The 20,746-nt window shown below is 34.9% G+C and overlaps 11 protein-coding genes and 3 pseudogenes across 14 annotated transcripts, besides 1 other annotated feature; 2 read left to right on the top strand and 12 right to left on the bottom strand.

The window, feature by feature from the left end:
* Positions 1–12,948: part of a mobile genetic element that runs on past the window's edge.
* Positions 6–357, top strand: TVAGG3_0718050 (annotated as a pseudogene). Its single transcript has one exon. A coding segment is annotated over exon 1 (352 nt).
* Positions 830–1,281, bottom strand: TVAGG3_0718040 (uncharacterized protein; the record flags this gene model as incomplete). The annotated part of the gene is made up of 1 exon (XM_051244022.1): positions 830–1,281. A coding segment is annotated over one exon (452 nt), but the record flags the coding sequence as incomplete, so codon positions are not given.
* Positions 2,095–2,283, bottom strand: TVAGG3_0718030 (uncharacterized protein; the record flags this gene model as incomplete). Its single annotated transcript, XM_051244021.1, has 1 exon — positions 2,095–2,283. The coding sequence occupies one exon, from the start codon at positions 2,281–2,283 to the stop codon at positions 2,095–2,097; it is 189 nt and encodes a 62-aa protein (XP_051090608.1).
* On the bottom strand, positions 4,136–5,050 carry TVAGG3_0718020 (organellar and viral DNA polymerase type B; the record flags this gene model as incomplete). The annotated part of the gene is made up of 1 exon (XM_051244020.1): positions 4,136–5,050. The coding sequence occupies one exon, from the start codon at positions 5,048–5,050 to the stop codon at positions 4,136–4,138; it is 915 nt and encodes a 304-aa protein (XP_051090607.1).
* On the bottom strand, positions 5,972–6,459 carry TVAGG3_0718010 (annotated as a pseudogene). The gene has a single exon. A coding segment is annotated over exon 1 (488 nt).
* On the bottom strand, positions 6,651–7,511 carry TVAGG3_0718000 (uncharacterized protein; the record flags this gene model as incomplete). The annotated part of the gene is made up of 1 exon (XM_051244019.1): positions 6,651–7,511. The coding sequence occupies one exon, from the start codon at positions 7,509–7,511 to the stop codon at positions 6,651–6,653; it is 861 nt and encodes a 286-aa protein (XP_051090606.1).
* On the bottom strand, positions 7,568–9,721 carry TVAGG3_0717990 (DNA/RNA polymerases family; the record flags this gene model as incomplete). Its single annotated transcript, XM_051244018.1, has 1 exon — positions 7,568–9,721. One exon carries the CDS (start codon positions 9,719–9,721, stop codon positions 7,568–7,570), a length of 2,154 nt encoding a protein of 717 aa, XP_051090605.1.
* On the bottom strand, positions 9,771–10,355 carry TVAGG3_0717980 (phage tail repeat-like family; the record flags this gene model as incomplete). Its single annotated transcript, XM_051244017.1, has 1 exon — positions 9,771–10,355. One exon carries the CDS (start codon positions 10,353–10,355, stop codon positions 9,771–9,773), a length of 585 nt encoding a protein of 194 aa, XP_051090604.1.
* On the bottom strand, positions 10,375–10,530 carry TVAGG3_0717970 (uncharacterized protein; the record flags this gene model as incomplete). The annotated part of the gene is made up of 1 exon (XM_051244016.1): positions 10,375–10,530. One exon carries the CDS (start codon positions 10,528–10,530, stop codon positions 10,375–10,377), a length of 156 nt encoding a protein of 51 aa, XP_051090603.1.
* Positions 10,967–11,925, top strand: TVAGG3_0717960 (annotated as a pseudogene). The gene has a single exon. A coding segment is annotated over exon 1 (959 nt).
* Positions 12,949–14,068: 1,120 nt separating the features above from the next.
* Positions 14,069–14,311, bottom strand: TVAGG3_0717940 (serine threonine-protein phosphatase family; the record flags this gene model as incomplete). Its single annotated transcript, XM_001310592.2, has 1 exon — positions 14,069–14,311. One exon carries the CDS (start codon positions 14,309–14,311, stop codon positions 14,069–14,071), a length of 243 nt encoding a protein of 80 aa, XP_001310593.2.
* An 18-nt stretch (positions 14,312–14,329) lies between these two features.
* Positions 14,330–14,692, bottom strand: TVAGG3_0717930 (uncharacterized protein; the record flags this gene model as incomplete). Its single annotated transcript, XM_001310591.1, has 1 exon — positions 14,330–14,692. The coding sequence occupies one exon, from the start codon at positions 14,690–14,692 to the stop codon at positions 14,330–14,332; it is 363 nt and encodes a 120-aa protein (XP_001310592.1).
* A 139-nt stretch (positions 14,693–14,831) lies between these two features.
* Positions 14,832–15,650, bottom strand: TVAGG3_0717920 (phage tail repeat-like family; the record flags this gene model as incomplete). The annotated part of the gene is made up of 1 exon (XM_051244015.1): positions 14,832–15,650. The coding sequence occupies one exon, from the start codon at positions 15,648–15,650 to the stop codon at positions 14,832–14,834; it is 819 nt and encodes a 272-aa protein (XP_051090602.1).
* A 2,760-nt stretch (positions 15,651–18,410) lies between these two features.
* Positions 18,411–19,001, bottom strand: TVAGG3_0717910 (glycine-rich protein family; the record flags this gene model as incomplete). The annotated part of the gene is made up of 1 exon (XM_001310590.1): positions 18,411–19,001. The coding sequence occupies one exon, from the start codon at positions 18,999–19,001 to the stop codon at positions 18,411–18,413; it is 591 nt and encodes a 196-aa protein (XP_001310591.1).
* Between the last annotated feature and the right edge of the window lie 1,745 nt (positions 19,002–20,746).

Genomic DNA, 20,746 nt, shown 5'->3' with positions numbered 1-20,746 from the left:
CTCATATGCAAGATACAGAATATTTTGACGACTTAGCAGAAACTTTAACATCTGACTTTTACAACCACTTGTTCTCATATTTTATGACATTAGATATTTCAAAGTTCAATCCAAGACAAATTCCACATACCGAAGAGAGACAAACATTGTTAGAAGCAAACAAGAGTGTATATGAACTGTGTCATAGATGAAACTGACTTTGAGTGTTTAGATGAAAGGTCATTGTACGATTCGTATAAACAGTATTGTCAAGAGTATGGTTATATGACAGCGTCTAAACGAACATTCTTGGCAAATGTCAAAAGTCTTTTAGATGTTCAGAATGGTGTATATACAAAGAAAAATTTTTCTGAGTAAATTTTAAAAAAAATATTTTTTTTATCCGATAGAAAAGATGACGAAATTCATCTCAGTCAACAAGTACATGTCAGGACTTAAAGAAGAACTAGACCCATTCACATATTTGAATGTTTACTTCTACCATTTTGAAAAGTCTTCATTTGACAAAGTTTGGAACATCGAACCAGTTAAGTTTGCTATTGTGACTAAAAATGGTGCGAAATTTGAAGACTTAGACATAGAAGGTTTGTTAACAGTCAAAGAAAGTTTTGACAGAAGTTCTCAAACCTTAAAGAAGGCAAAGCATACAAACTTGTTATACCTTATGAACCAAAGAAAGCAGACGACTATGAATATTTGAGTCTAAAGTTGTAGAAGTTCAAGGTAAAATTTGGGTAAAAAGATTTTAGAGTCTAAGGCCAGTGTTTACTCCTAAAGAGGAAGAAAACATTACATTGACCCAGAAATGTTCTAAAATAAAATTTTATTTTTACATGTCAAATTTCTTTTTCTCTGAACTGGTTCAGGTTCTTTCTTCTCTTCTTCTACTTTCTTTTCTTTCTTTTCTCTCTTCTTCTTTTCTGGTGGAGTTATGTCAAACTTCTCAGAACCATATTTTTGTAAAAGTTCTTTGTCCTTTAATAGCTCTTCTATTCTGTCTTCTATTTCATTTTCAAGAACAGCGCATGTGTCTTCTTTGCATTCTAAGAAGTTTTGTTGGACTTCATCTTTCCAATCGGCGTCATCTCTGTCAACAAGTCTGTCATTGACAAATTTTAAGACTTCTCTGCTTAACGTTTTATGGTTCTTGTCATATTCCCAGAAACAGAACTTTAGAACAAATTCACCTTTCTTGTTTACACTATGTAAGATTTTATGGTCGATAGATGTTTTGCTGTCGAAAAGCTTGTCTCGAATATAGATAGCGAAATCGCTAGACATTTCCTAAAAGATAAAAATTTTAATTTTTCTAAAAATATGTTAGAAAAAAGTTTGCTGACATTGACAAAAAATTTGAGAATGTTTTAAATAAGAACAAGAGGAAGTTGGAAAATGCTCAGATAAACCCATACATGACAAGTTCTTATTTGCTCAGAATGGTATAACAGGTCTAATCGCACCACCTGGGTCGGGTAAGACTTTCACTTATTTAAAATGGCTGCACAACAACAAGAACTAGATGAGAAGAACCCATTCTATGAGTTAGTAGTCATTTGTAGTACTTCTGGTCAATTTGACCAAACCGTCAATTCGTTCAAAGATATTATAAAAAGTCTAAGTTAGTATGTATAAAAGATACTGAGTTGTTAGATTGGATAAAGAAGTACCAAAGAAGAGTTTTGAAGTACAATGCTATAAATGAGTATATAAACTCGAAGTTTAAAGACCCAAATGAGGAAATGCAGAGAATATTAGAGAAGAAACACTTCAGAAACAAACAGAAAGAGATTGAGTACATTTCGAAGAAATTGCAATCTTACGATTGGAAAGACTTACCCTCACAGATGTCTTCTTATCTTAGATGACTTTGCTTCTCATCCTTTGTTAAAGAACAGAGAACAAGACATGTGTCGAATTCTTAAGAAGCTCAGACACTTTAACATTTCAGTTGTCATTTGTGTACAGACAGCCAAGAGTTTAAGTAAGGATGTAAAGAGAATACTTACTGATATCATACTCTTCCCCGGATTGTCCGAAGACGATTTCATGGAACTTATGAAAGAGTCCATGGCAGGTAAGTTTGACAGACATGAACTATGGGAGAGGTACAAAGTCATACAAGACCCTCATACTTCTTTCAGAATTCATATCTACGCAAACAAAGTTCAAATTGTAAAAAGTCAAGCGTAAAAATGTAAGTGTTTGAGTCTTAGTCTGTTGTGGTGCTGGGGCTGTCGGTTCTTCCGGCTTTGGAATGGACTCGGTTGGTGGTACGTCGGACATTCGTTTGTGTCCTGTCGGAAGGAAGGACTTTTCCTGTCGGAAAGAAAAACTTTTCCTGTCGGAAGGAAGGACTTTTCCTGTCGGAAAGAAAAACTTTTCCTGTCGGAAAGAAAAACTTTTCCTGTCGGAAAGAAAAATTTTTCCTGAAGGAAAGAAAAATTTTTCCTGAAGGAAAGAAAAATTTTTCCTGAAGGTCGGCCAAAAAGTTCTCAATTTTCGAAAATTTGAATGGTTTACGGACGGACAACAGAAAAAATTTTTCCTGTCGGAAAGAAAAACTTTTCCTGTCGGAAAGAAAAACTTTTCCTGTCGGAAGGAAGGACTTTTCCTGTCGGAAGGAAGGACTTTTCCTGTCGGAAAGAAAAACTTTTCCTGTCGGAAGGAAGGACTTTTCCTGTCGGAAGGAAGGACTTTTCCTGTCGGAAGGAAGGACTCGGAATGCCAGAAGGACTCGGACAAGACAATTTACCATCTAGAGCTACCTGAGCCATCTTTGGTGTCAAGCTTGAAAAATAAACGCTTTACATGTATTTTTCAGCAACTTCGTCAAATAATTTTATAGCACTATCTATCTCATCTACTTCAAACGTTTCTTTACCTTTCGTGGGAGCACCATACCTTTTCTCAAAAACTTCAAGCAGTTCTGTTTCAGCAGCTCTCATATCATTTACAAACACAACCTTAACTCTATTGACTGTACTGTCATATCTTTTAGTTATATTAAATGTTCTTCCTATCTTATATCTCTTTGTATTGAAGTCCTTCGGTTTCTGAACGATGTAAAGTAAGCCTTCACAGCAACGTTCCGTATCGAATGAACCATATGTTATGAAATTATATCCAACAACTGGGTCAATCCATAACAAAACTAGTGGTATAAGACTTTTGTCGATGAGATATGCTGTAGTTCCATGAAATCTTACTGATATCAAAAGCTCAGGATTTCTTGTCAAAATTTTCTGAGTTGAAGCATTTCTAACCCAGTCCTTTGCTCTCTTTCCGGATGGTGTTAAAATGTCTGACAAAGAATATTTTTTGTATTTCTTTGAGTATCTTACGTTTAAATCACCTATTCTAACCACCTTGGTCTCATTGTCTATCTTTTTAACTGTTTCAAACTCAGTGCTTGTCATTTCCTGTTCTTACATACAAAATAAAAAAAAATATTTTAAAAAAACTAGCGTTAATTTTATTTTTTCTATCTTGTATAAAAGATATGATTTCATAGAGTTTTTTTACGATTTTCATGAGTTTTAGGCGACCCCTGTAAAAGTCGGGGTCGCATTTTTTCACTGTTTTCATAGAGTTTTTTTACGATTTTCATAGAGTTTTGGCGAGTAAGATTTTTAACGTACTCGCAATTTTTTACGATTTTCATGTGTTTTAGGCGAGTGGTTTTTTTTTACTACTCGCATTTTTTCACGATTTTCATGAGTTTTAGGCAACCCCTGTAAAAGTCGGGGTAGCATTTTTTCACGATTTTCGTACGGAATCTCTATCCTCGATTTTCCTAGGGTAGCAAACATATGAGGAAATTCATGAAATTTGGTCATTTTTTTCAGCAAAAATATATTTTAGGTGTCACCAGGTCCCTCGGTCCCTCGGTCCCTCGGTCAACTAACATCTTTTTGAAAATAGTGACAACATGACATTTTGACAACAACACAGGAAATAAACTTCTTCGTATATGTTTTTTCACGATTTCAGGGATTTTTTTTACGAAGTGTCAAAGTTCACTTCGTCACTCATAACAGTTATATAATGAAATTTGGTCATTTTACTCAGCAAAAATATATTTTAGGTGAAGAGGTGAGATCTCACCTGTTTTCTCACCTCTTTTCTCACCTCTTTTTCACAAGCGTTTTACATGAATTGTACGATGTATATTTGAAATTCTAAACAGTTTTGTAGCTTCTATTTCTTCTGTCAGTATGTCAAAAGTTTTAACTATGCCGAAGGTTTCTTTATATTTCTTCTTGACGTCAGATAGAAGGAAATCGTCAGCAGTTGGATAGTTTTTGTTCAGAAATGTCAACATGTCCATTTTATCTTCTGCTGGTTTCTCTACTTCTTTCTTTAAATCTGCATAGTCGTTTCGCATACGTTCTATCTCTTTGACGGAGTAGTTATATTTCCTCATTGCTGCTTTACATTTTGAACATTGTGGGTTCATTTTAGCATTGTACATTGAAATAAAACCTGCAAGTATGACTAAGGCGTCAATGGTTTTCTTTAACTCAAAAGTTGCTGGTTTTATCTGTTCGTTCCATACCTTACCTCTTCTATCTTTATCTCTTATCTGCCATACACATTTTGCAACTAACGAAAAAAAGTTGTCGTAGGTCTTAAATTCTTCAGATTTGTATATGTCAGAGATGTTCTTATATAACATATCGCAATCTTTGTCCATGACTTTGTGGTTGCAATGAAATCCAAGAAACTCATAGTTTACCTTACGTATGAACTTCTTGGTTTCTACTGAGTCAGTTGCTTTGACTTCTATTTCATCGAATTCTGGAATAGTAAGCTTTTGTTGTTGTATTTCAGGAAGTTTAGGTAAATGGTCAATAATATCCTGCATTTCATAAAGATATTCTTCATTTGTTTCATCTTTTGCACTACAGTCTAAAACTCCTTGGAGAAGTTCTTGCTTTATCTTCTGGATTTCTGTTTCGAAAGTATATGAAGAAGGAATGAAGCTTTTCATCTCTACTAACATTGAAGTTGGGTTCATGACTAACGAGTTTGGTGCTGTTGTTGCTAACATGTTCTTACAATAAAAATAAAAAATATTTTTTTTAAAAAACTAACTTTTTTATGTTTTTTGTGAAAGTGTCAAAATTCATGAAAATTCAACGGGTGAGAAAAGAGGTGAAAAAAGAGGTGAGATCTCACCACTTCACCTAAAATATATTTTTGCCGAGTAAAATGAGTTTTGTGTGTTTTCTACGGTGGAGCCACTTTTGGCTCGACCTCAAAACAAGCATTTCATGAAGAATATACCACCTGCCGGAATTCCGGCGGGTGCTTTTTTATACAAAACATATACGAAGAAGTCTCAACAAAACAAGCATTTCGTGAAGAATATACCAACCCGCGGAAAACAGCGGGTTGCTTTTTATACAAAACATTGACGAAGAAAGTTCATGAGAAATTAGATGACAAAGTCTCAACAAAACAAGCATTTCGTGAAGAATATACCACCTGCCGGAATTCCGCGGGTTGCTTTTTATACAAAACATTGACGAAGAAGTCTCAACAAAACAAGCATTTTGTGAAGAATATACCAACCGCCGGAATTCCGGCGGTTGCTTTTTTATACAAAATTCAACGGGTGAAAGAATACGATGAAGTTTATTTCCTGTGTTGTTGTCAAAATGTCATGTTGTCACACTTTTTCAGAGAAGTTAAAATGACCGAGTGACCGAGTGACCGAGTGACCTGGTGACACCTAAAAAACCATCTACCCTAAAATATATTTTTGCCGAATTCAATAAAAAATAAAATGGTTCATTTACTCACAATATTTTTGTACAAAAGGACCCCAACCTTTTAACCTCTCTTCTGCAGCTTCTAATGAAACTTTAGCGAGTTCATATTCTCTAAATTCTCTCTTTAAATCTTCTTGTTCCCATTGGTCTAGTTCGTATGGAGAGTCTCTATAACCAGAACATATCTCACGTTCATGTTCTATTTGTTTTTCATGCATTTTTCTAACTTCTTCTTCGAACAAAGGTTTAGCATTCTCTGCTGTATCTTCAAGTTCTTCTTCATCTAATTTCTCATGAACTTTCTTGTCTATGGAGTCCAGAATTTTTCCAACTGCTATGCAATATTTTGGAGAAGCCCACATTGCTATATAGTTTACGAGTCTTGGATCTACATACGTTCCTCTAACCTGTTTGATTTCATCGGGAATTCCTGCATGAACTGTGTATAAAAAGCAACCCGCGGAATTCCGCGGTTGGTATATTCTTCACAAAATGCCTTAAAATACTCTTCCCAGGACTTATTTTCCAACAACCTTCTAAAGTCTTTCCTAAACTGCTGACATATCTTTGTTGCATTTATATAACCATCCTTGTCTCTACGTAAGACTTCAATACCGTTATAGGTGCCTTTTGTGAATGTTTCGCCATTAGATTTGTTCGTGAACGTTTTTGCTTCGACTGTCATACTGTTCTTACAATAAAAATAAAAAATATTTTTTGGTGGGACGTCGGACATTCGTTTGTGGCTTAACCGTCGGACCACAACGATAAAAATCTCATTTTAACTCACTTTTTTTCTATCTTAAGGAAATTCATGAAAATTCAAGAGGGTGAAAAAACAGGTGAGATCTCACCTCTTCACCTAAAATATATTTTTCAATACTTTTTCAGCACTTTTCCGTAGTTGTATATGAAAGACAATTCGAGATAAAAGTCATAGTATAGTGGAATAATATGCTGCACACCGTTTGTTGTGAACCAGACTTGAAAGTCAGAGAAACTGTTACTAGGTGGTTCGTAGAATTTAGAAGCAAAGTCATAAAAGTCCTTACCGATACAAAGAAAACTGTTGTTGCTTGAACTGAAACTTGCATGACACATGACATTTTGAGGATCGAACACGTTTCTATAAACTGTCAAATCTGCTGGTGGGAGTATAAATTTAAAAGGACCGTCTGGTGGCAATGGTTCGTTCTGGTTTAGTAACCGAAGAAATTGTGCCCAAGAACGCCTGTCAACCCCCCAATATAAAAACTCTGTATCTCTTGGAGGGTTATTTTCAATCCTTTGAAATGAAACTGTGGAATTCATCTTATCGTATTCTAGCTTCAGATAGTATGTTCCATTTAGTAAAGAGTGGTATTTTTCTTGAAATTCCCAGTAGTATTTGTTTATTTGAGTTTGAAAGTCATTTAGAGTTTTTTCAAGACTTTCGTCTGAACGAATTGTAAAGATTTTCATTTCATCAAATTTTTCTATTAGACCATCAGAGCCTTTATACTGACCGTGAAAATATACTGCAAACATGAATGCATTAGTTCTATTTGAAAACAAAACTCTTCTAAATCCTATTGCCTTTGCATCTGAAGGACTTTGAAGCCAACGAACTGGATAGTCAAACCTGTAAGTACGGGATGAAATTTCTTCATCTGATATATTCCTGCCAGCGTTTGTAAAGATATAGTCTAACGGTTTTGTATCTGCTACTTTTGTTCTTTGTTTTTCAACCTGAAGCATTTTATATATGTAAAAATATACTGTTTTAAAAACGTTTTAAAATGGTATGCAATTTTTTATTTCATGCAATGTTTTATTTCTGTGCCGTCTTCAAGCACGGCCCAGTACTTCCTTTTCGATATTACATGAACTTCGGAAAATACCTTGTCTAGCTTAAAAAGGCCCATCTTCTCACCGACTAAACCCATTTCAATGAGTTTGTTGTATCCTTCCTCGTTCGTCATGAGTGCATCGATGTTCTCATAGTATACCTTCACTTTGGATTTAACCTCTGAGAAAAATTTGTTGTAGTTGTCAAGGACTGCCTTTGCGAACTGAGGATAGGACCAATGTTCGACAATAGGTTTTACTGTGGTTACTAAGCCATCTTGACCTTCGGTGAACTCGTACTTCAAAACAAAAGGGGAGAACCTTTCAACAAAGTTGTCGACCTTCTCATAGTGTTTACTCTTCATCTTTTGAGGTTTCTTAATGGAATATCCCCATGTCGAATTCATAAGCAATTTGAGTGTCATTGCAAGTTTGGGGTTTGAAGCTTTCCTAATATCATATAGTTGTTGTATGACCTTTCCAACTGTATAGTTCTTTCCCGGGAACTCGCCATCTTCGTTTGGAATTCCAGTCGGAATATATTGGACGAACCTCATGTACGCAGCGTTAAGGTCGATATAGTATATTTTTTCGTATGAGTCGAACTTATCGCATCCAATGGGTCCGGTTCGTGGAAATTCAAGTGAGTCTCTTATCTTCTGAGAAACCTCGCCTGTTATCTCATAAACATCGTCAAAGCAACCTGTTTCATATAAAACCTTCTGAGCTAACTCAGATGCTCTCCAATACAATTTGACGTCGATTGGATGCCTCAAATGAAGTTTGTTTATAGCATCTTGAAGTTCTTGCAACCTCATTGGAAGTTCTTCTGGTTCAGGTTGGTATCCGAACAATCCAACTCCTTTTGGAGCTGTGTACTTCTTTTGTGCTATAACTTTGTCCGGAACAACTTTTGGTCTTACTAACAATGAAAAGTTTGTTTCGTCTTTTGGTACAAAAGTTTCTGTCAGCTTGTCATCTGGAATTGGTTCCAACAAGCCTTTCTCGAAAAGAATGTTAACAGCTCTGACAATGTTGCACTTACCTTTTCCGAACAATGGGTTTGTAAGACTTTCGTTCAACATGAAGTGGTTGTGGACAAGTACAATCTTCAACCATGGTAAGTCTTTGTCAACAACATAGTCGTCATGTGAAGAACCTTTCTCAGTCGGAATGTTGACTCGGATATTCACATTTGCCAACGGTGCAATTTTTGACAATTGACCTCTAAGAATGTACCTTGTCTTCACACATGACTCAAGATACTTCATTTTCTCATCTGTAACAAGACCAGAGTTCCTGAGACATGTAAGAATACAAGGTTCATTGACAATTTTTTCAATTGAATTGTAAATTCCATACCTTGTCAAGTCAATGTCAGACTTATTTCTGAACGGGAAGTATCCAGCATGTTGTCTGACTGCTTGAGGGTTAGGTTGGTACCATTCGAACTTCACGCTTGCAATTCCTTCAATTGCATTCAAAATATCTGAGTCGGAGTCAAACATTTGTTCTCTCTTTGTAGTCTTGAAAGCGTCAAGAAGTTGTGCGGCTGTTGTGACATTGCCATGTGAGTAGTATATATGACCATCTAAATCTGTTACGGTTAGTCTGAGATTGTATCCTTTCTTATTTCCGTCTTGAATTGCAGCAAGTACTCCCATGAAGCCTTCTTTGTTCTTTCCTTCGTCAAATTTTACTGTAAAGGTTCGACCAGATGTAATTTTACTTCTAACTTCACGATACTTCTCATATGCATATCTTGTTCTTTCCATGGGAGCATGTGCGTCTTCACCCTTTCCTTTTTTCCTCCTCAAAGGATACAATTGTTCGTCATGTTTCCAGTAGAATCTGGCAAAGCCATCGTGTCCTTCAACCTGTGGCTCATTAACATTGAAAGGCATGTCCATAAGACGTTCTTCTTCTAACCTCTCAAGTCTGTTTGGATAATTTGCACGTGCTGTTTCCAAGTCCATTTCGTAGGTCAGACCAGCCAGTTTGTCATAGACTTTTATTGGCTTTCCCTTCCTATATTTAAACTTCTTCGAAACTTTCCAACCATATCTTTCTAACTCTGCTTTTATTCTAGCAGACCTTCTATCTATTCTATACGGGGGCATTTCTATAAAAATAAAAAAATATTTTTTTTAAAAATATACTGTTTTTTCTTTACTTTACGTAACCACCCGCTGCCAAAAGTCTTTGACGCCAACCCATACCAGCTAATGAAGGTTGACTTGGTTTAGTTTGGAGACTAAACTTTGGTTTTGGTTTATCTTCAGTTTTTGGTTTTTCTTCTTCTATTGGTTTTTCGTCACTTTTCGGTTCATCTGACTTTACCTCACTTGCTGGAACAGTTGTGTCGTCAACATCTTCATAAATATCATATGCCATCTGTTTTTGTTTTCCTTTCAACTTTTTGTGTTTGTTGTAAAGTTTAGAATATTTCGACTCTAAGTCAATGAGATGTTCTATAATGAACTGTTGGTCAGTGAAGTAAACTTTCCCATCTGTTGTCTCGAAAGCTCCTTCCGACTTCAATATTTTATTTGTGAGAGTCTGTTTCTTTTTTGAGATACTTGCCGTTCCATTTTTATGAAAAGTGACTTTGTAGTTAGGGTTTGTATTTCCAGACCTCACACTTTCTATTATTGAATTTTTCTCTTCATCTGTAAGTTCTTTGACAGGTTTTGACAATGGTTCTGAACTTTTTGTTTGTGGTGTCAAATCTACCGTTTCAACTTCTTCGGTCATTTCATCTCAGTAAAAAATTTTAGTTTGGTTTGTTTTCAACTGGTTGTTTAGGTTTTTTAAGTCGGTCTAAAACTTCCTGAGGTATAGGAAGAACTTGACAAACACGTGGTTGTGTAACTGCTGGAAGCCGACAAATCCATCTTGAGCCCATTTGTCTCAATGCTGTATTGTTCATTTCATCTCAGTAAAAAATTTTACATTCCCCACGTTTGAGGTGGTTGCGGTTGGTTGTTGTTTACCCACTGTTGTGCATGGTTATATCCTCTGTTAAAGAATCTTTCACCTTGGTCCATGTAGTGTCCTGCTTGGGTATAGTAGTCATTTGCTTTGTTATAGTAGTTTCCTGCTTGTCTTCCTACATTGTCCATCCATCCTTGAACTTTTCCTCTTGTTTCAAGATTTGGAATAAAATTTGCTGCATCTCGTGCTACTCCCAACCTTTCTGTACGGTTTGTATAATAGGTTGTGCTTTCTCTTTCAGTATACCTAATGTACTCAAAATCTTCCTTCCAATTCCAAATGCACCTCTGGCTAGTGTTCCCACTGCGGGCAAAAATCTAGATGCGACTCCTGCTAATGCGCCAAATAAACCCATTTCTTATGGGTTAAAAATGACGAATTCAAACAAGGACCCGTATGTTTCTAAAGCAACAAAGAAAGCACTCATGGTAAAAATCTTTAGTTCAACACCAAATGCTTGGTTTATGGATATCTTGGAAAACATTCCGAGATATAGAGAAGATGGACCACCATACTGGCTAATATTTGTCGGTCAAAACACAAGATACTGTGAAGCCATACCATTATGGTCCAAAAATATTTTAGATGTGAAAACTGCTTTGACAATATTCGTTGACAAATACCATCCAACAAAACTGACATCTGACTGTGAAAGTTCTTTCAAATCAGACGATATTAAAAACTATCTGCGTTCAAAAAATGTAAACCAATATTTCATTGTCGACCAAAACCATTCTGCTCTTGGTGTCATTGACAGTTGTATAAAAATCTTAAGAGACTTAAACCAACCACAAGGTGGTGAGGTAGATGAAATGTCATATGACGACAAGTATAGACACTTCTCCATGGCAAAGATGAGACAAGTTTTAAATATTTACAATAGCCGTAAACAAAAAGGTTTGGGAAACCACTCCCCCGAAGAAATGAAAAACAACCCCGACTTAGAGAAAGACTATATATTTAATAGTTTAGTCAAAAGAGACAAACAAAAAGAATGCCAGGCTTCAAACTTAAGAAAGGTGACAAAGTAAAAATAGAAATACCTAAACGCGACCCATATGAAAATACTATTGACTATGACAACAATGGGAACTCGACAGGTACTCACATTCGTGTTCGTAAAAATAGAAGAAAGTATACAAGAGAATATTATGAAGTTTTAGGCAAACATGGCAAAATGTACAGACTGCAAGCAGAAGATAAAACTACTATTGTCAGACCTCGTTTCAAACTTGTTAAGGTTCAAGGTGGTATACTTTCAAAGACAGTTCCTAACAAATATAAGACAACTCCTGACGAATATGCTAAAGAAGTTGAAAATGACGACTAAGCATTTCTATACCATGCGTAAACTGTCATGTAAGGTGGCATGTAGTCTTTACTTTGTCCCGTTGTTTGCGTATACCCTGAAACGCGATGTATATGGTTTCCTCCTCCCTCAGTGTTACTCCAGTAACAATTATAGCAAACTTAACGTTGTCTTTAACATCATATCCTTTACCTTTTGTCATTGATGACCAATCCCAATATCTATGCTTATGCCAACCTGCTTAGATGTACTTAAATCTATGTAGTGACTGTGCGCAGGTAAGTTTTCACCTGAAATCGTTTTACTTCCACCTGTTTCCTTTGAAGAGTTTGCACAATACAAAAACCTGTCGACTATTTGAGTCCAAGTTCCGAGACCAAGTACTACTTCTGGTCTGGTAGAGTTCATTGACGTATAAATAGAACCTATAGGATATAGTGTTTGAAGTATTTCTGTCTTTAACGTTTGAAGCTCTGTTTTGTCAGCTTTCTTGTCATATAAATCTTGAGCAGTGAATTTAACTTTTTTTCATCCTCCATGACATAGACATTTCTACATCTAATGTCTTTATCCGATGTTAAACCTTCTGGAAAGTTAGGAGGTTTAAAATATAATCCACCCCCACCAGTTTCTTCAATCGTTCCTAAAATACTTTCTATACCAACAGTTGAGAAGAAGGTATGTGTATGTCCAACGTCACTTTTCCTGTTTAAGGTTTCTTGTAAGTTTGTAATATTTGCAATGGTATGTGTATGTCCAACGTCACTTTTCCTGTTTAAGGTTTCTTGTAAGTTTGTAATATTTGCAATGGTATGTGTATGGTTCTTGTCGGCTTTAAGGTCTAAACATCCTGAAACCCATCCTGTATCAGCTTTACCTTTTAAAATCTTCGATGTCCGTTCATGGTACCATTCAACCATTTCTTTAATTTTCATCTTTTTCATCCACATATTCCTTATCTGCCTTCTTCACTAACCCACTAGCCACATATGCTAACTCATCGTCAACATACTCTTTGTCAGCTTTGTTGTCAATATCTGCTTTCAAAAGAAGTTCATCTATAGGTTTCTCGTTTAAAGTTCTTTTTGTTGGATTTATACAAACAGTATGGTTCTTACTGTCTTGAAACAGAAACTCGTCTGTCAATGGGTTTAATGTCAGTTTTAAGTTTCCTTCTTTCAATGACTCAGATATCTTAGAATAGTTTGAAAAGTTTGTTGTGTTCTTATTTAGAGCTTGCAAAATGAGTTGTCGGTTGTGTTGTATTTCTCTCATAGACGCTGTTTCATTTGACATTTTTATTATAGATAAAATATGCTTTCAATAGAAAAAGAAAATTCAAGAGTTGCTACAACTAAACCATTAGATGAACTTTTTACGAATGTCGGTCAAAAGTTTGAGACAGAGACCGTAAAGCATGAAGGCTATCGTTTTGACTACCCACTAAGATGGTTAAGAGACCCATCTGTCACAAAAGCTATTGGCTTTCGTAGAATGAAGTTCATTTCAGAAGCCATACATGGTTTCCCATTTACGGTCGCTTTTGAAGTTCGATACTATAACAAAGAAAAACGTACGTATGAGAAATTTGAACAGGGAAAACTTTTACAAGTGAATTTGCTTGTAAACTTAGAAACAACTCTTCAAGCTTTTCAAGAAAAAATAAACGATATCTATCTCGAATATGCAAAACAGTACAACATTGACGAAGGAGAATACCATCTCGATATTGTTTATGACAGGAAAAATGCAACTGTTAAAATCAATAGAATAGAAGACCTTGGAGAAAACGTTTATATTTCTACAAAATATAACAACTTGGCATGGTATAGGTTTCTGAGGATGTTAAATCAGCCTGCAGAATATCCAGTACACCCGGACTTTTATGAAGTCGAAAACCCTAATGGAACATATGAAAATGTTTTCGACTCAGATGCTATTATCGTTCATGCTTCATTTTCTGGTGCACAAAACTCTTTTTATGCTTGGCAAATGACTTTTACGAAAAACCTACAAAGCTATATGAACCACCGAGTGGAAGTATTTCAGACTTTCAAGTATGGTTTACAACAGATGGAAGAAAGAGAATAGTTCCATTATATCATGCGTTTTACTTAGAACTTAGTCTCATATACAACTACTATCGAACGGTAAAAATATAATTTTAATACGGTTGAGGTGTTGGATTTGGTTGCCAACTAGACTGTGGTGCAGGTTCAGGCTGTTGTATAACAGGAGCTTGTTCTTCTGGTTCAGGGTCTTTAGGTATAATACCAACGAACTGACCTACTCTTTTACCAATATTTTTGACACCGTTCCAAATTCCTCTTCCTACGGTTTTTATTCCATTCCATATACCTCTTCCAACATTTCGAAAGAAGTTTCCTATTCTTCCAAAGAAACCCATTTTACTATATGTAAAAATCTAATGTCCGCCTAGTCTCTTACGTTTCCTGTTGAGTTCCATAGCATTCTTTAACTGGAGCTCATACATTCTGTTTCTCCTCTGGTAGAAAACATATTCTGGGTCAACTCCTGTGTTCGCGTCATCTGCATAAAGTTGTTTATATCCCACTTCAGGGTTTGTATAAAACTCTTTCCATCTCATATTTGCATACCATGGTGGCAAACCTAACGCAGCGTCATTTGACATGGCAGTTTGCATTTGTACATCTGTTGGCACTTGACCATAGTTTGCCATTGCAGTTTGTATTCTAACTTCATTCGGAATATTCTCTGGGTTTGGTTGTCCAGGTTGCTGTGCATTCGCTAAGTTCTGTGCGTCCATTTAATATTAGATAAAAATATCTCTTACGAGTACATATGCTGAACATTTGCTGGTATTGGTTCATCTTCATATTCTCTATATCTTTCTGCCACGTCAAATAAGTAAATGACACAATGGAAAAAACCTAAAACAAGTAGTCCTATTTCAAACCACATTTACTTACCAATAAAATTTCTTTGTTATGACACTTTCTCCAGTTTATAGGACCTCTCTCATATTCTATCTTATCGTATCTAAAATCATAGTCATGTATATCCTCTAACCATCTCATAACGGTTTCCAAACCACTTTTATCGGATGTAAAGTAAAAGCATGGATGGTTATGTAAAACGTCTAAAGTTTCTAAAGAGTCTCTCAAAGTCCAGTCTGCTTGGTATTGAAAATCGTATGTGTTATAGAACGGCGGGTCTACTATAAAGAAAACATTTTCCTTGTTTTTATATTTTTCATACAACTCTGTCCAACGACATCTCACAAACTCTATACCCTCAGTATATTTTTCTATGTTCTCTTTGAAAACCTTTGTATAGTTAAGATATAAAACGTTTGACATAAGTGTTTCAATGTCATGAACTCTTATAGAACCACTATACAATAGTCTAGAAGATATACTATCCCAGTCAATATACTCTGCTTTTTTCAAAACCTCTCTCACAATATTTTTCTTATCTAATGGTATACGTTCCATCTTACCTATAGGTATCTTTTCTTTTAACTCTTTCAATATTTTGTTTGTGTCTGGTATATGTTTGAGACGGTTCATATAGTTGTCGAAGTCATTGCATATAATCTTTGAGTCAGGAAATACAGTATGGCACAAATGAGATATATAGAAACTTCCACCGAACAAATCTACAAATGTTAGACCATTCGGTAGTTTCTTAAGTTCTCTCAATAGAATATCTTTACATCTACTCTTATTTCCAAAGAAGGGTAGCGGTGGTTTTGTAAAATTCATTTTATATACAATAAAAATGTTTTTTCCCTGAAAAGTGACAGAAAAGTGACAAAACATGAAAACTACTCGGTTAAGGTCTTGTCGGTTTTGTAAAATAACCATCCTATCTTGTTAAGACTTCCTGGACTGTTGTCAAAATGTCATGTTGTCTCATTTTTTCAGAGAAGTTCGTTTAACCGAGGGACCGAGGGACCTGGTGTTATACTAAACATCTTCAGGGGGCTAGAGGGGCGCAGCCCTGGAAGCCCCAATACCTTTTTTTTTTTTTTTTTTAAATGGAGCAAAATAAATATAAAAAATTTTATTTATCATGGTTTTAAATAATATAAATGTATTTTTTACGTTAAAATGATTGTACAAAGATACGACATAATGCTATATATGTTAAAAACAGTATAATGATATAAAGTTTGACAATTTGGCTTAAAATAGTAAGAATGGTAACATACACCAGTTTCATAGCTTTTTAGGGTGGTTGTGCTTTTACCAAAGAAAGAAGAAGGACCGTCTTCAGCTACATAAATCGAAACAGTTGAATTAGTATAGATATAAGAGTCTGCAGGGGTGGAAGCAAGTACACTTCCCCAGAAGTATATCGTTAATGTATTTGAATATATACCACCCAGGAAGCTTTGTCCAATTGACTTTAATTTTGTGCCAAATGGGAAAACAAGCTTTTCGAGATATTTAAAATGAAAAAGTCCTTCTCTTTCGATGGTAGTGATTGTAGGTGGAAGAACAAGAAGTTTAAGATACAGGTTTCGAATCCCATTTTGACAAATTTTTGTAATTGGAGCGAATATTATTAATGATGTGAGACTATATAAATCTTGGATTGCAGCTGGGCCGATTTCTGTAATAGGATATCCTTGATATTTTACTGGAATTACTAATTTATGGGCATGGCATTCAAAGCGACCATAAAAAACATTTCCTTTATGGTCCAAGACTCTATCACCTACTACATAGTGATCAACATCAAAAGTATATGCAATTGAGCATAAGTCTATGCTTTTCTAAAAACCTAAAATCTTTGTAAACTTCTCAATCCAAAATCTCGCCAAATAAATTATATGAAGGATTTAAATATATTTTTATGCTGAAATAATAATTGGAATCAAATATATTTTTGTGTCGAAATCCTAACCAAACATCCGGCCAATAATAGGACATGATGGCACATTTGAGCCTATCTATCTAATAAGTCTCTTTAAATATACAGTTTACTAACAAAATCAAAGTAAATTATGAAGAAATTTCATATTTGATACATTAAAAAAAGTTTCTTTCTTTACACAGTATTTCAATAATTTTTCATCTTAACTCAGTACTTAATTTTCAGTTAGAAATACTGCAAATAATAAAAATTTTAAATAATTTGTTTATTCAAACAGAGTTATGACAAAATAAACATAAGCAAAGATAGGGATTTAAAGTATGAAGGAGAATAATGACAATTGCAAACACTTTGGTAAACAAGGGAGTGAATATATGTGATACGAGCTGTACCTGGACCCGTATGATCTGATTCTCGAGTGATCGCTTTATAAAATCCACACGATTTCACTTTATCAATTGATCCAGATCCACCACCACCACTATATTCATTCCCTGCACCTTCTCCATACTTTCCTCCACCTCCTGCGCCAAAATATCCGCCATAACCAATTCCTAAACTTCCACATCTATTTGAGACACCTTCAGTACCGGTTTGAGTGCCATAGCAAGCGGTTTTTGTAGAGTTTGTAGTTCCTTTGAGTCCACCTCCATTTCCTGCTCTTGGATTATATGCAGAATGGCAATAAGTACCCCCTCCACCGCCAGCAATTATGATCCTAGATTCAAAAATTTCATTCCAATTTCCAGGACTTGTTCGAAAATCAGTGGCACCACCTCCTGGACCATCAAATTCATAGAATCTCTCACCACTTCCATTATATGTCTTTTGAGTTATATTATCTGAAACTTGAGAAGAACCTCCTAAATGGAGATAAATTGTTTTATCATAAAATACTTTGTAAACTCCGGAGGAATAGCCTCCATAGCCTCCTTTAGCGGTACAACTCGTAAATGATGTTGATGTTCCCCCTTGTGCACCCCATACTTCTAGGAAATATTCACCTTTTTTAAGTTGAATTTCGTAAGGAGAACAATCATATGGCGATGGACAAGGATATTGAAAATCTAATGAGAAATGATCATCATCTGCTGTTACTTTTAATGACTTTCTATGCGATACACTGAAGATACCATAGAAATTATCAGTTTGAATACTCTTGAAAAAATGAAATTGAATATCGTAAAATTTCACATTCAAACTTTGAATGCCTTAATTTAAAAACAACCACCGAATTACTTCAATATCAATATTAAAAATATACTCTGAACTTTTTCTGAGCCGTGCTCACAAAAATGTTCAGAGTATATTAGAATACAATCACTTCAAATTGTTATGGGCATTACAAATTCATGAAAAAAATTGGACCCAAAAAATTTGAATTGAAGGGTATTGTTATATAGTGCATTTACATTATTTTTCCTCACTCCAATATTCAAATTTATCGGACTAAATATTATGTTTATTCGAAAAGAGTTATGTATAAATAAAAACATATATTGAAAGAGAAATAAAGTATGAAAGAGAATAGTGACAGTTACAAACACTTTGGTAAACAAGGGGGTGAATATATGTGATGCGAGCTGTACCTGGACCTGTGTGATTTGATTCTTGAGTGATCGCTTTGTAAAATCCAGATGATATCACTTTATCAATCGATCCAGATCCACCACCACCGCCACCATATTGATTGCCTGCACCTCCTCCATACTCCTCCCTCCTCCACTGCCAAAATAACCTCCATAGCCCTTACCTAAACTTCCTCGTCTTCCTGAAATTCCATCGTTTCCAGTTTGAGTGCCATAACATGCGGTTTTTGTAGAGTCTGTTGTTCCATTAATTCCACCACCATTCCCTCCTGCAGGATTATGTTCTAAATAACATCCAGAACCCCCTCCCCCGCCAGCAATTATAATTCTTGACTCAAATGATACATTCCAATTGCCAGGGCTTGTTCGAAAATCGCTTGCCCCGCCTCCTGGAGCATCTCTTATATTTTCGCGATAACCACCTCCGTTATATATTGTTTTTTGATCGTCTTCTGATAATTGAATGGTTCCTCCCAAATGGAGATAAATTGTTTTATCATTAAATACTTTGTTAACTCCGGAGGAATAGCCTCCAAAGCCACCATTGGCGGTACAATAAGAGTATGCTGTCGATTTACCTCCTTGTGCACCCCATACTTCTAAAAATATTCGCCTTTTTTGAGTTGAATTTCGAAAGGCGAACATTCGTATGGGGAGGTACAAGGATATTGAAAATATAATGAGAAATGAGCATCATCTGCTGTAACATTTAGTGAATTTGCATGAGATACACTGAAAATTCCATAGAAATTATCAGTTTGAATACTTTTGAAAAAATGAAATTGAATATCGTAAAATTTTATCTCTCAATTTTTGAATTTGTGGTTGAATTAGAATACTATTAAATCAATGCTATACGAATTAAAATTCAAACTATATAATTTTCTATAAAATTACGAAAATAATTTGAAGATTCCGAAAAAAAGTTTGTTAGAATAGTAATTTTTTATGCTAGTATATAAACAAAGAACAATTGCATAAAATTATTAAAGCAATAAAGAGTTCTGTAATTCAAAGTATTACAATTTGGTTCAAAATAATAAGAAAGATAGCATAAACCCGAATCAGAACTTTTCAACGCTGTTGTACTTTTCCCAAAGAAAGAAGAAGGACCATATTTCGGAACAAAGACTGTAATAGTTGCATTTGTTTTTTCAAATGGACGTATTGCACTTGCGACGAATAAATTACCGCAAAAGTAAATGGAAACTGCTTCAGAATATATTTGTCCGAAAATACTTTTTCCAACTAAAGTCAGATTTATTCCAAAAGGAAAAATAATCTTTTCTATGTAATTGAAATGAAAGATTCAATAATCTTCGACTGTTGTAAGCGTAGGAGGAAATACTAGTGTTTTGAGATATAAATTTCGAACACTGTTTTCGGATATTTTTGAATTTGGAGCTAAAATTATAAGAGATCTAAGATTACCGGCATCTTGGAGTGCAGCTGAACCGATTTCGGTAATAGGATATCCTTTGTATCTCTCAGGTATTATTAATTTCTTTAAATAACACTTATAAGCACTATAAAATCCATTACATTTGTGGGATATGTTTCTATCTCCTAGTACATAGTGGTCTGTATCGAAAGTGTATACAATATCACAAGGATTAGGAATCGAAATTAGTTTACAAATATAAAGGGATCAGAACATTATATTTAAGTGGCTATTCTGGAAAAATATAGCAAAATCCGAGAAAACTCATCTAGAAATAAATTCTAAACAAGATTTAAGTGATAAATTATATTTTTTTATGATAATAAGATGGAATATAAGTATTTCATTATAGAGTAAAAGTTGCATACATAATTATGATTTAAAGTTCGACATTTCTGTTGATTATAGTAAGAAAGATAACAAAAACCTATATTAGAGCTATTCATTGTTTTCGTGTTTCTCCCAAAGAATGAAGAAGGACCATTCACTGGAACATAAACCGTAATTGTTGCGTTTGTTATAAAAAATGGATCATTAGCAGTGGTAACAAATAAATTTCCACAAAAGTATATCGAAACAGCCGTTGAAAATATAGCACCAAGGAACCAACTCCCTATGTAAGTTAGATTTGTACCAAAAGGAAAAATTATCTTTTCGAGGTTTGGAAAATGATACACGGCGGAATCTCCAATTGTTGTGAGGGTTGGTGGAAGTACTAACGTTTTCAATATTAGGTTACGAATTCCATTTTCATGAATTTTAGTAATTGGGGCTAATATAATAAGGGAGGTTAGATTTGGCGGATCTTGTAGTGCAGCTGGCCCAATTTCAGTAATAGGATATCCATTGAAACTCTCCGGGATAATTAATTTCTCGATGCTGCATGAAAATCTACCGTAAAATCCATTTAACTTATCTAACAAATTACCATTACCTAGAATATAGTGAT

The sequence above is a fragment of the Trichomonas vaginalis genome, chromosome III (genome assembly GCF_026262505.1).
Source record: "Trichomonas vaginalis G3 chromosome III, whole genome shotgun sequence".
In the NCBI taxonomy this organism is placed as follows: Eukaryota; Parabasalia; order Trichomonadida; family Trichomonadidae; genus Trichomonas; species Trichomonas vaginalis.
Note: the sequence above shows the minus strand (reverse complement) of the source record. Positions and strands in the feature narration are given on the sequence as shown.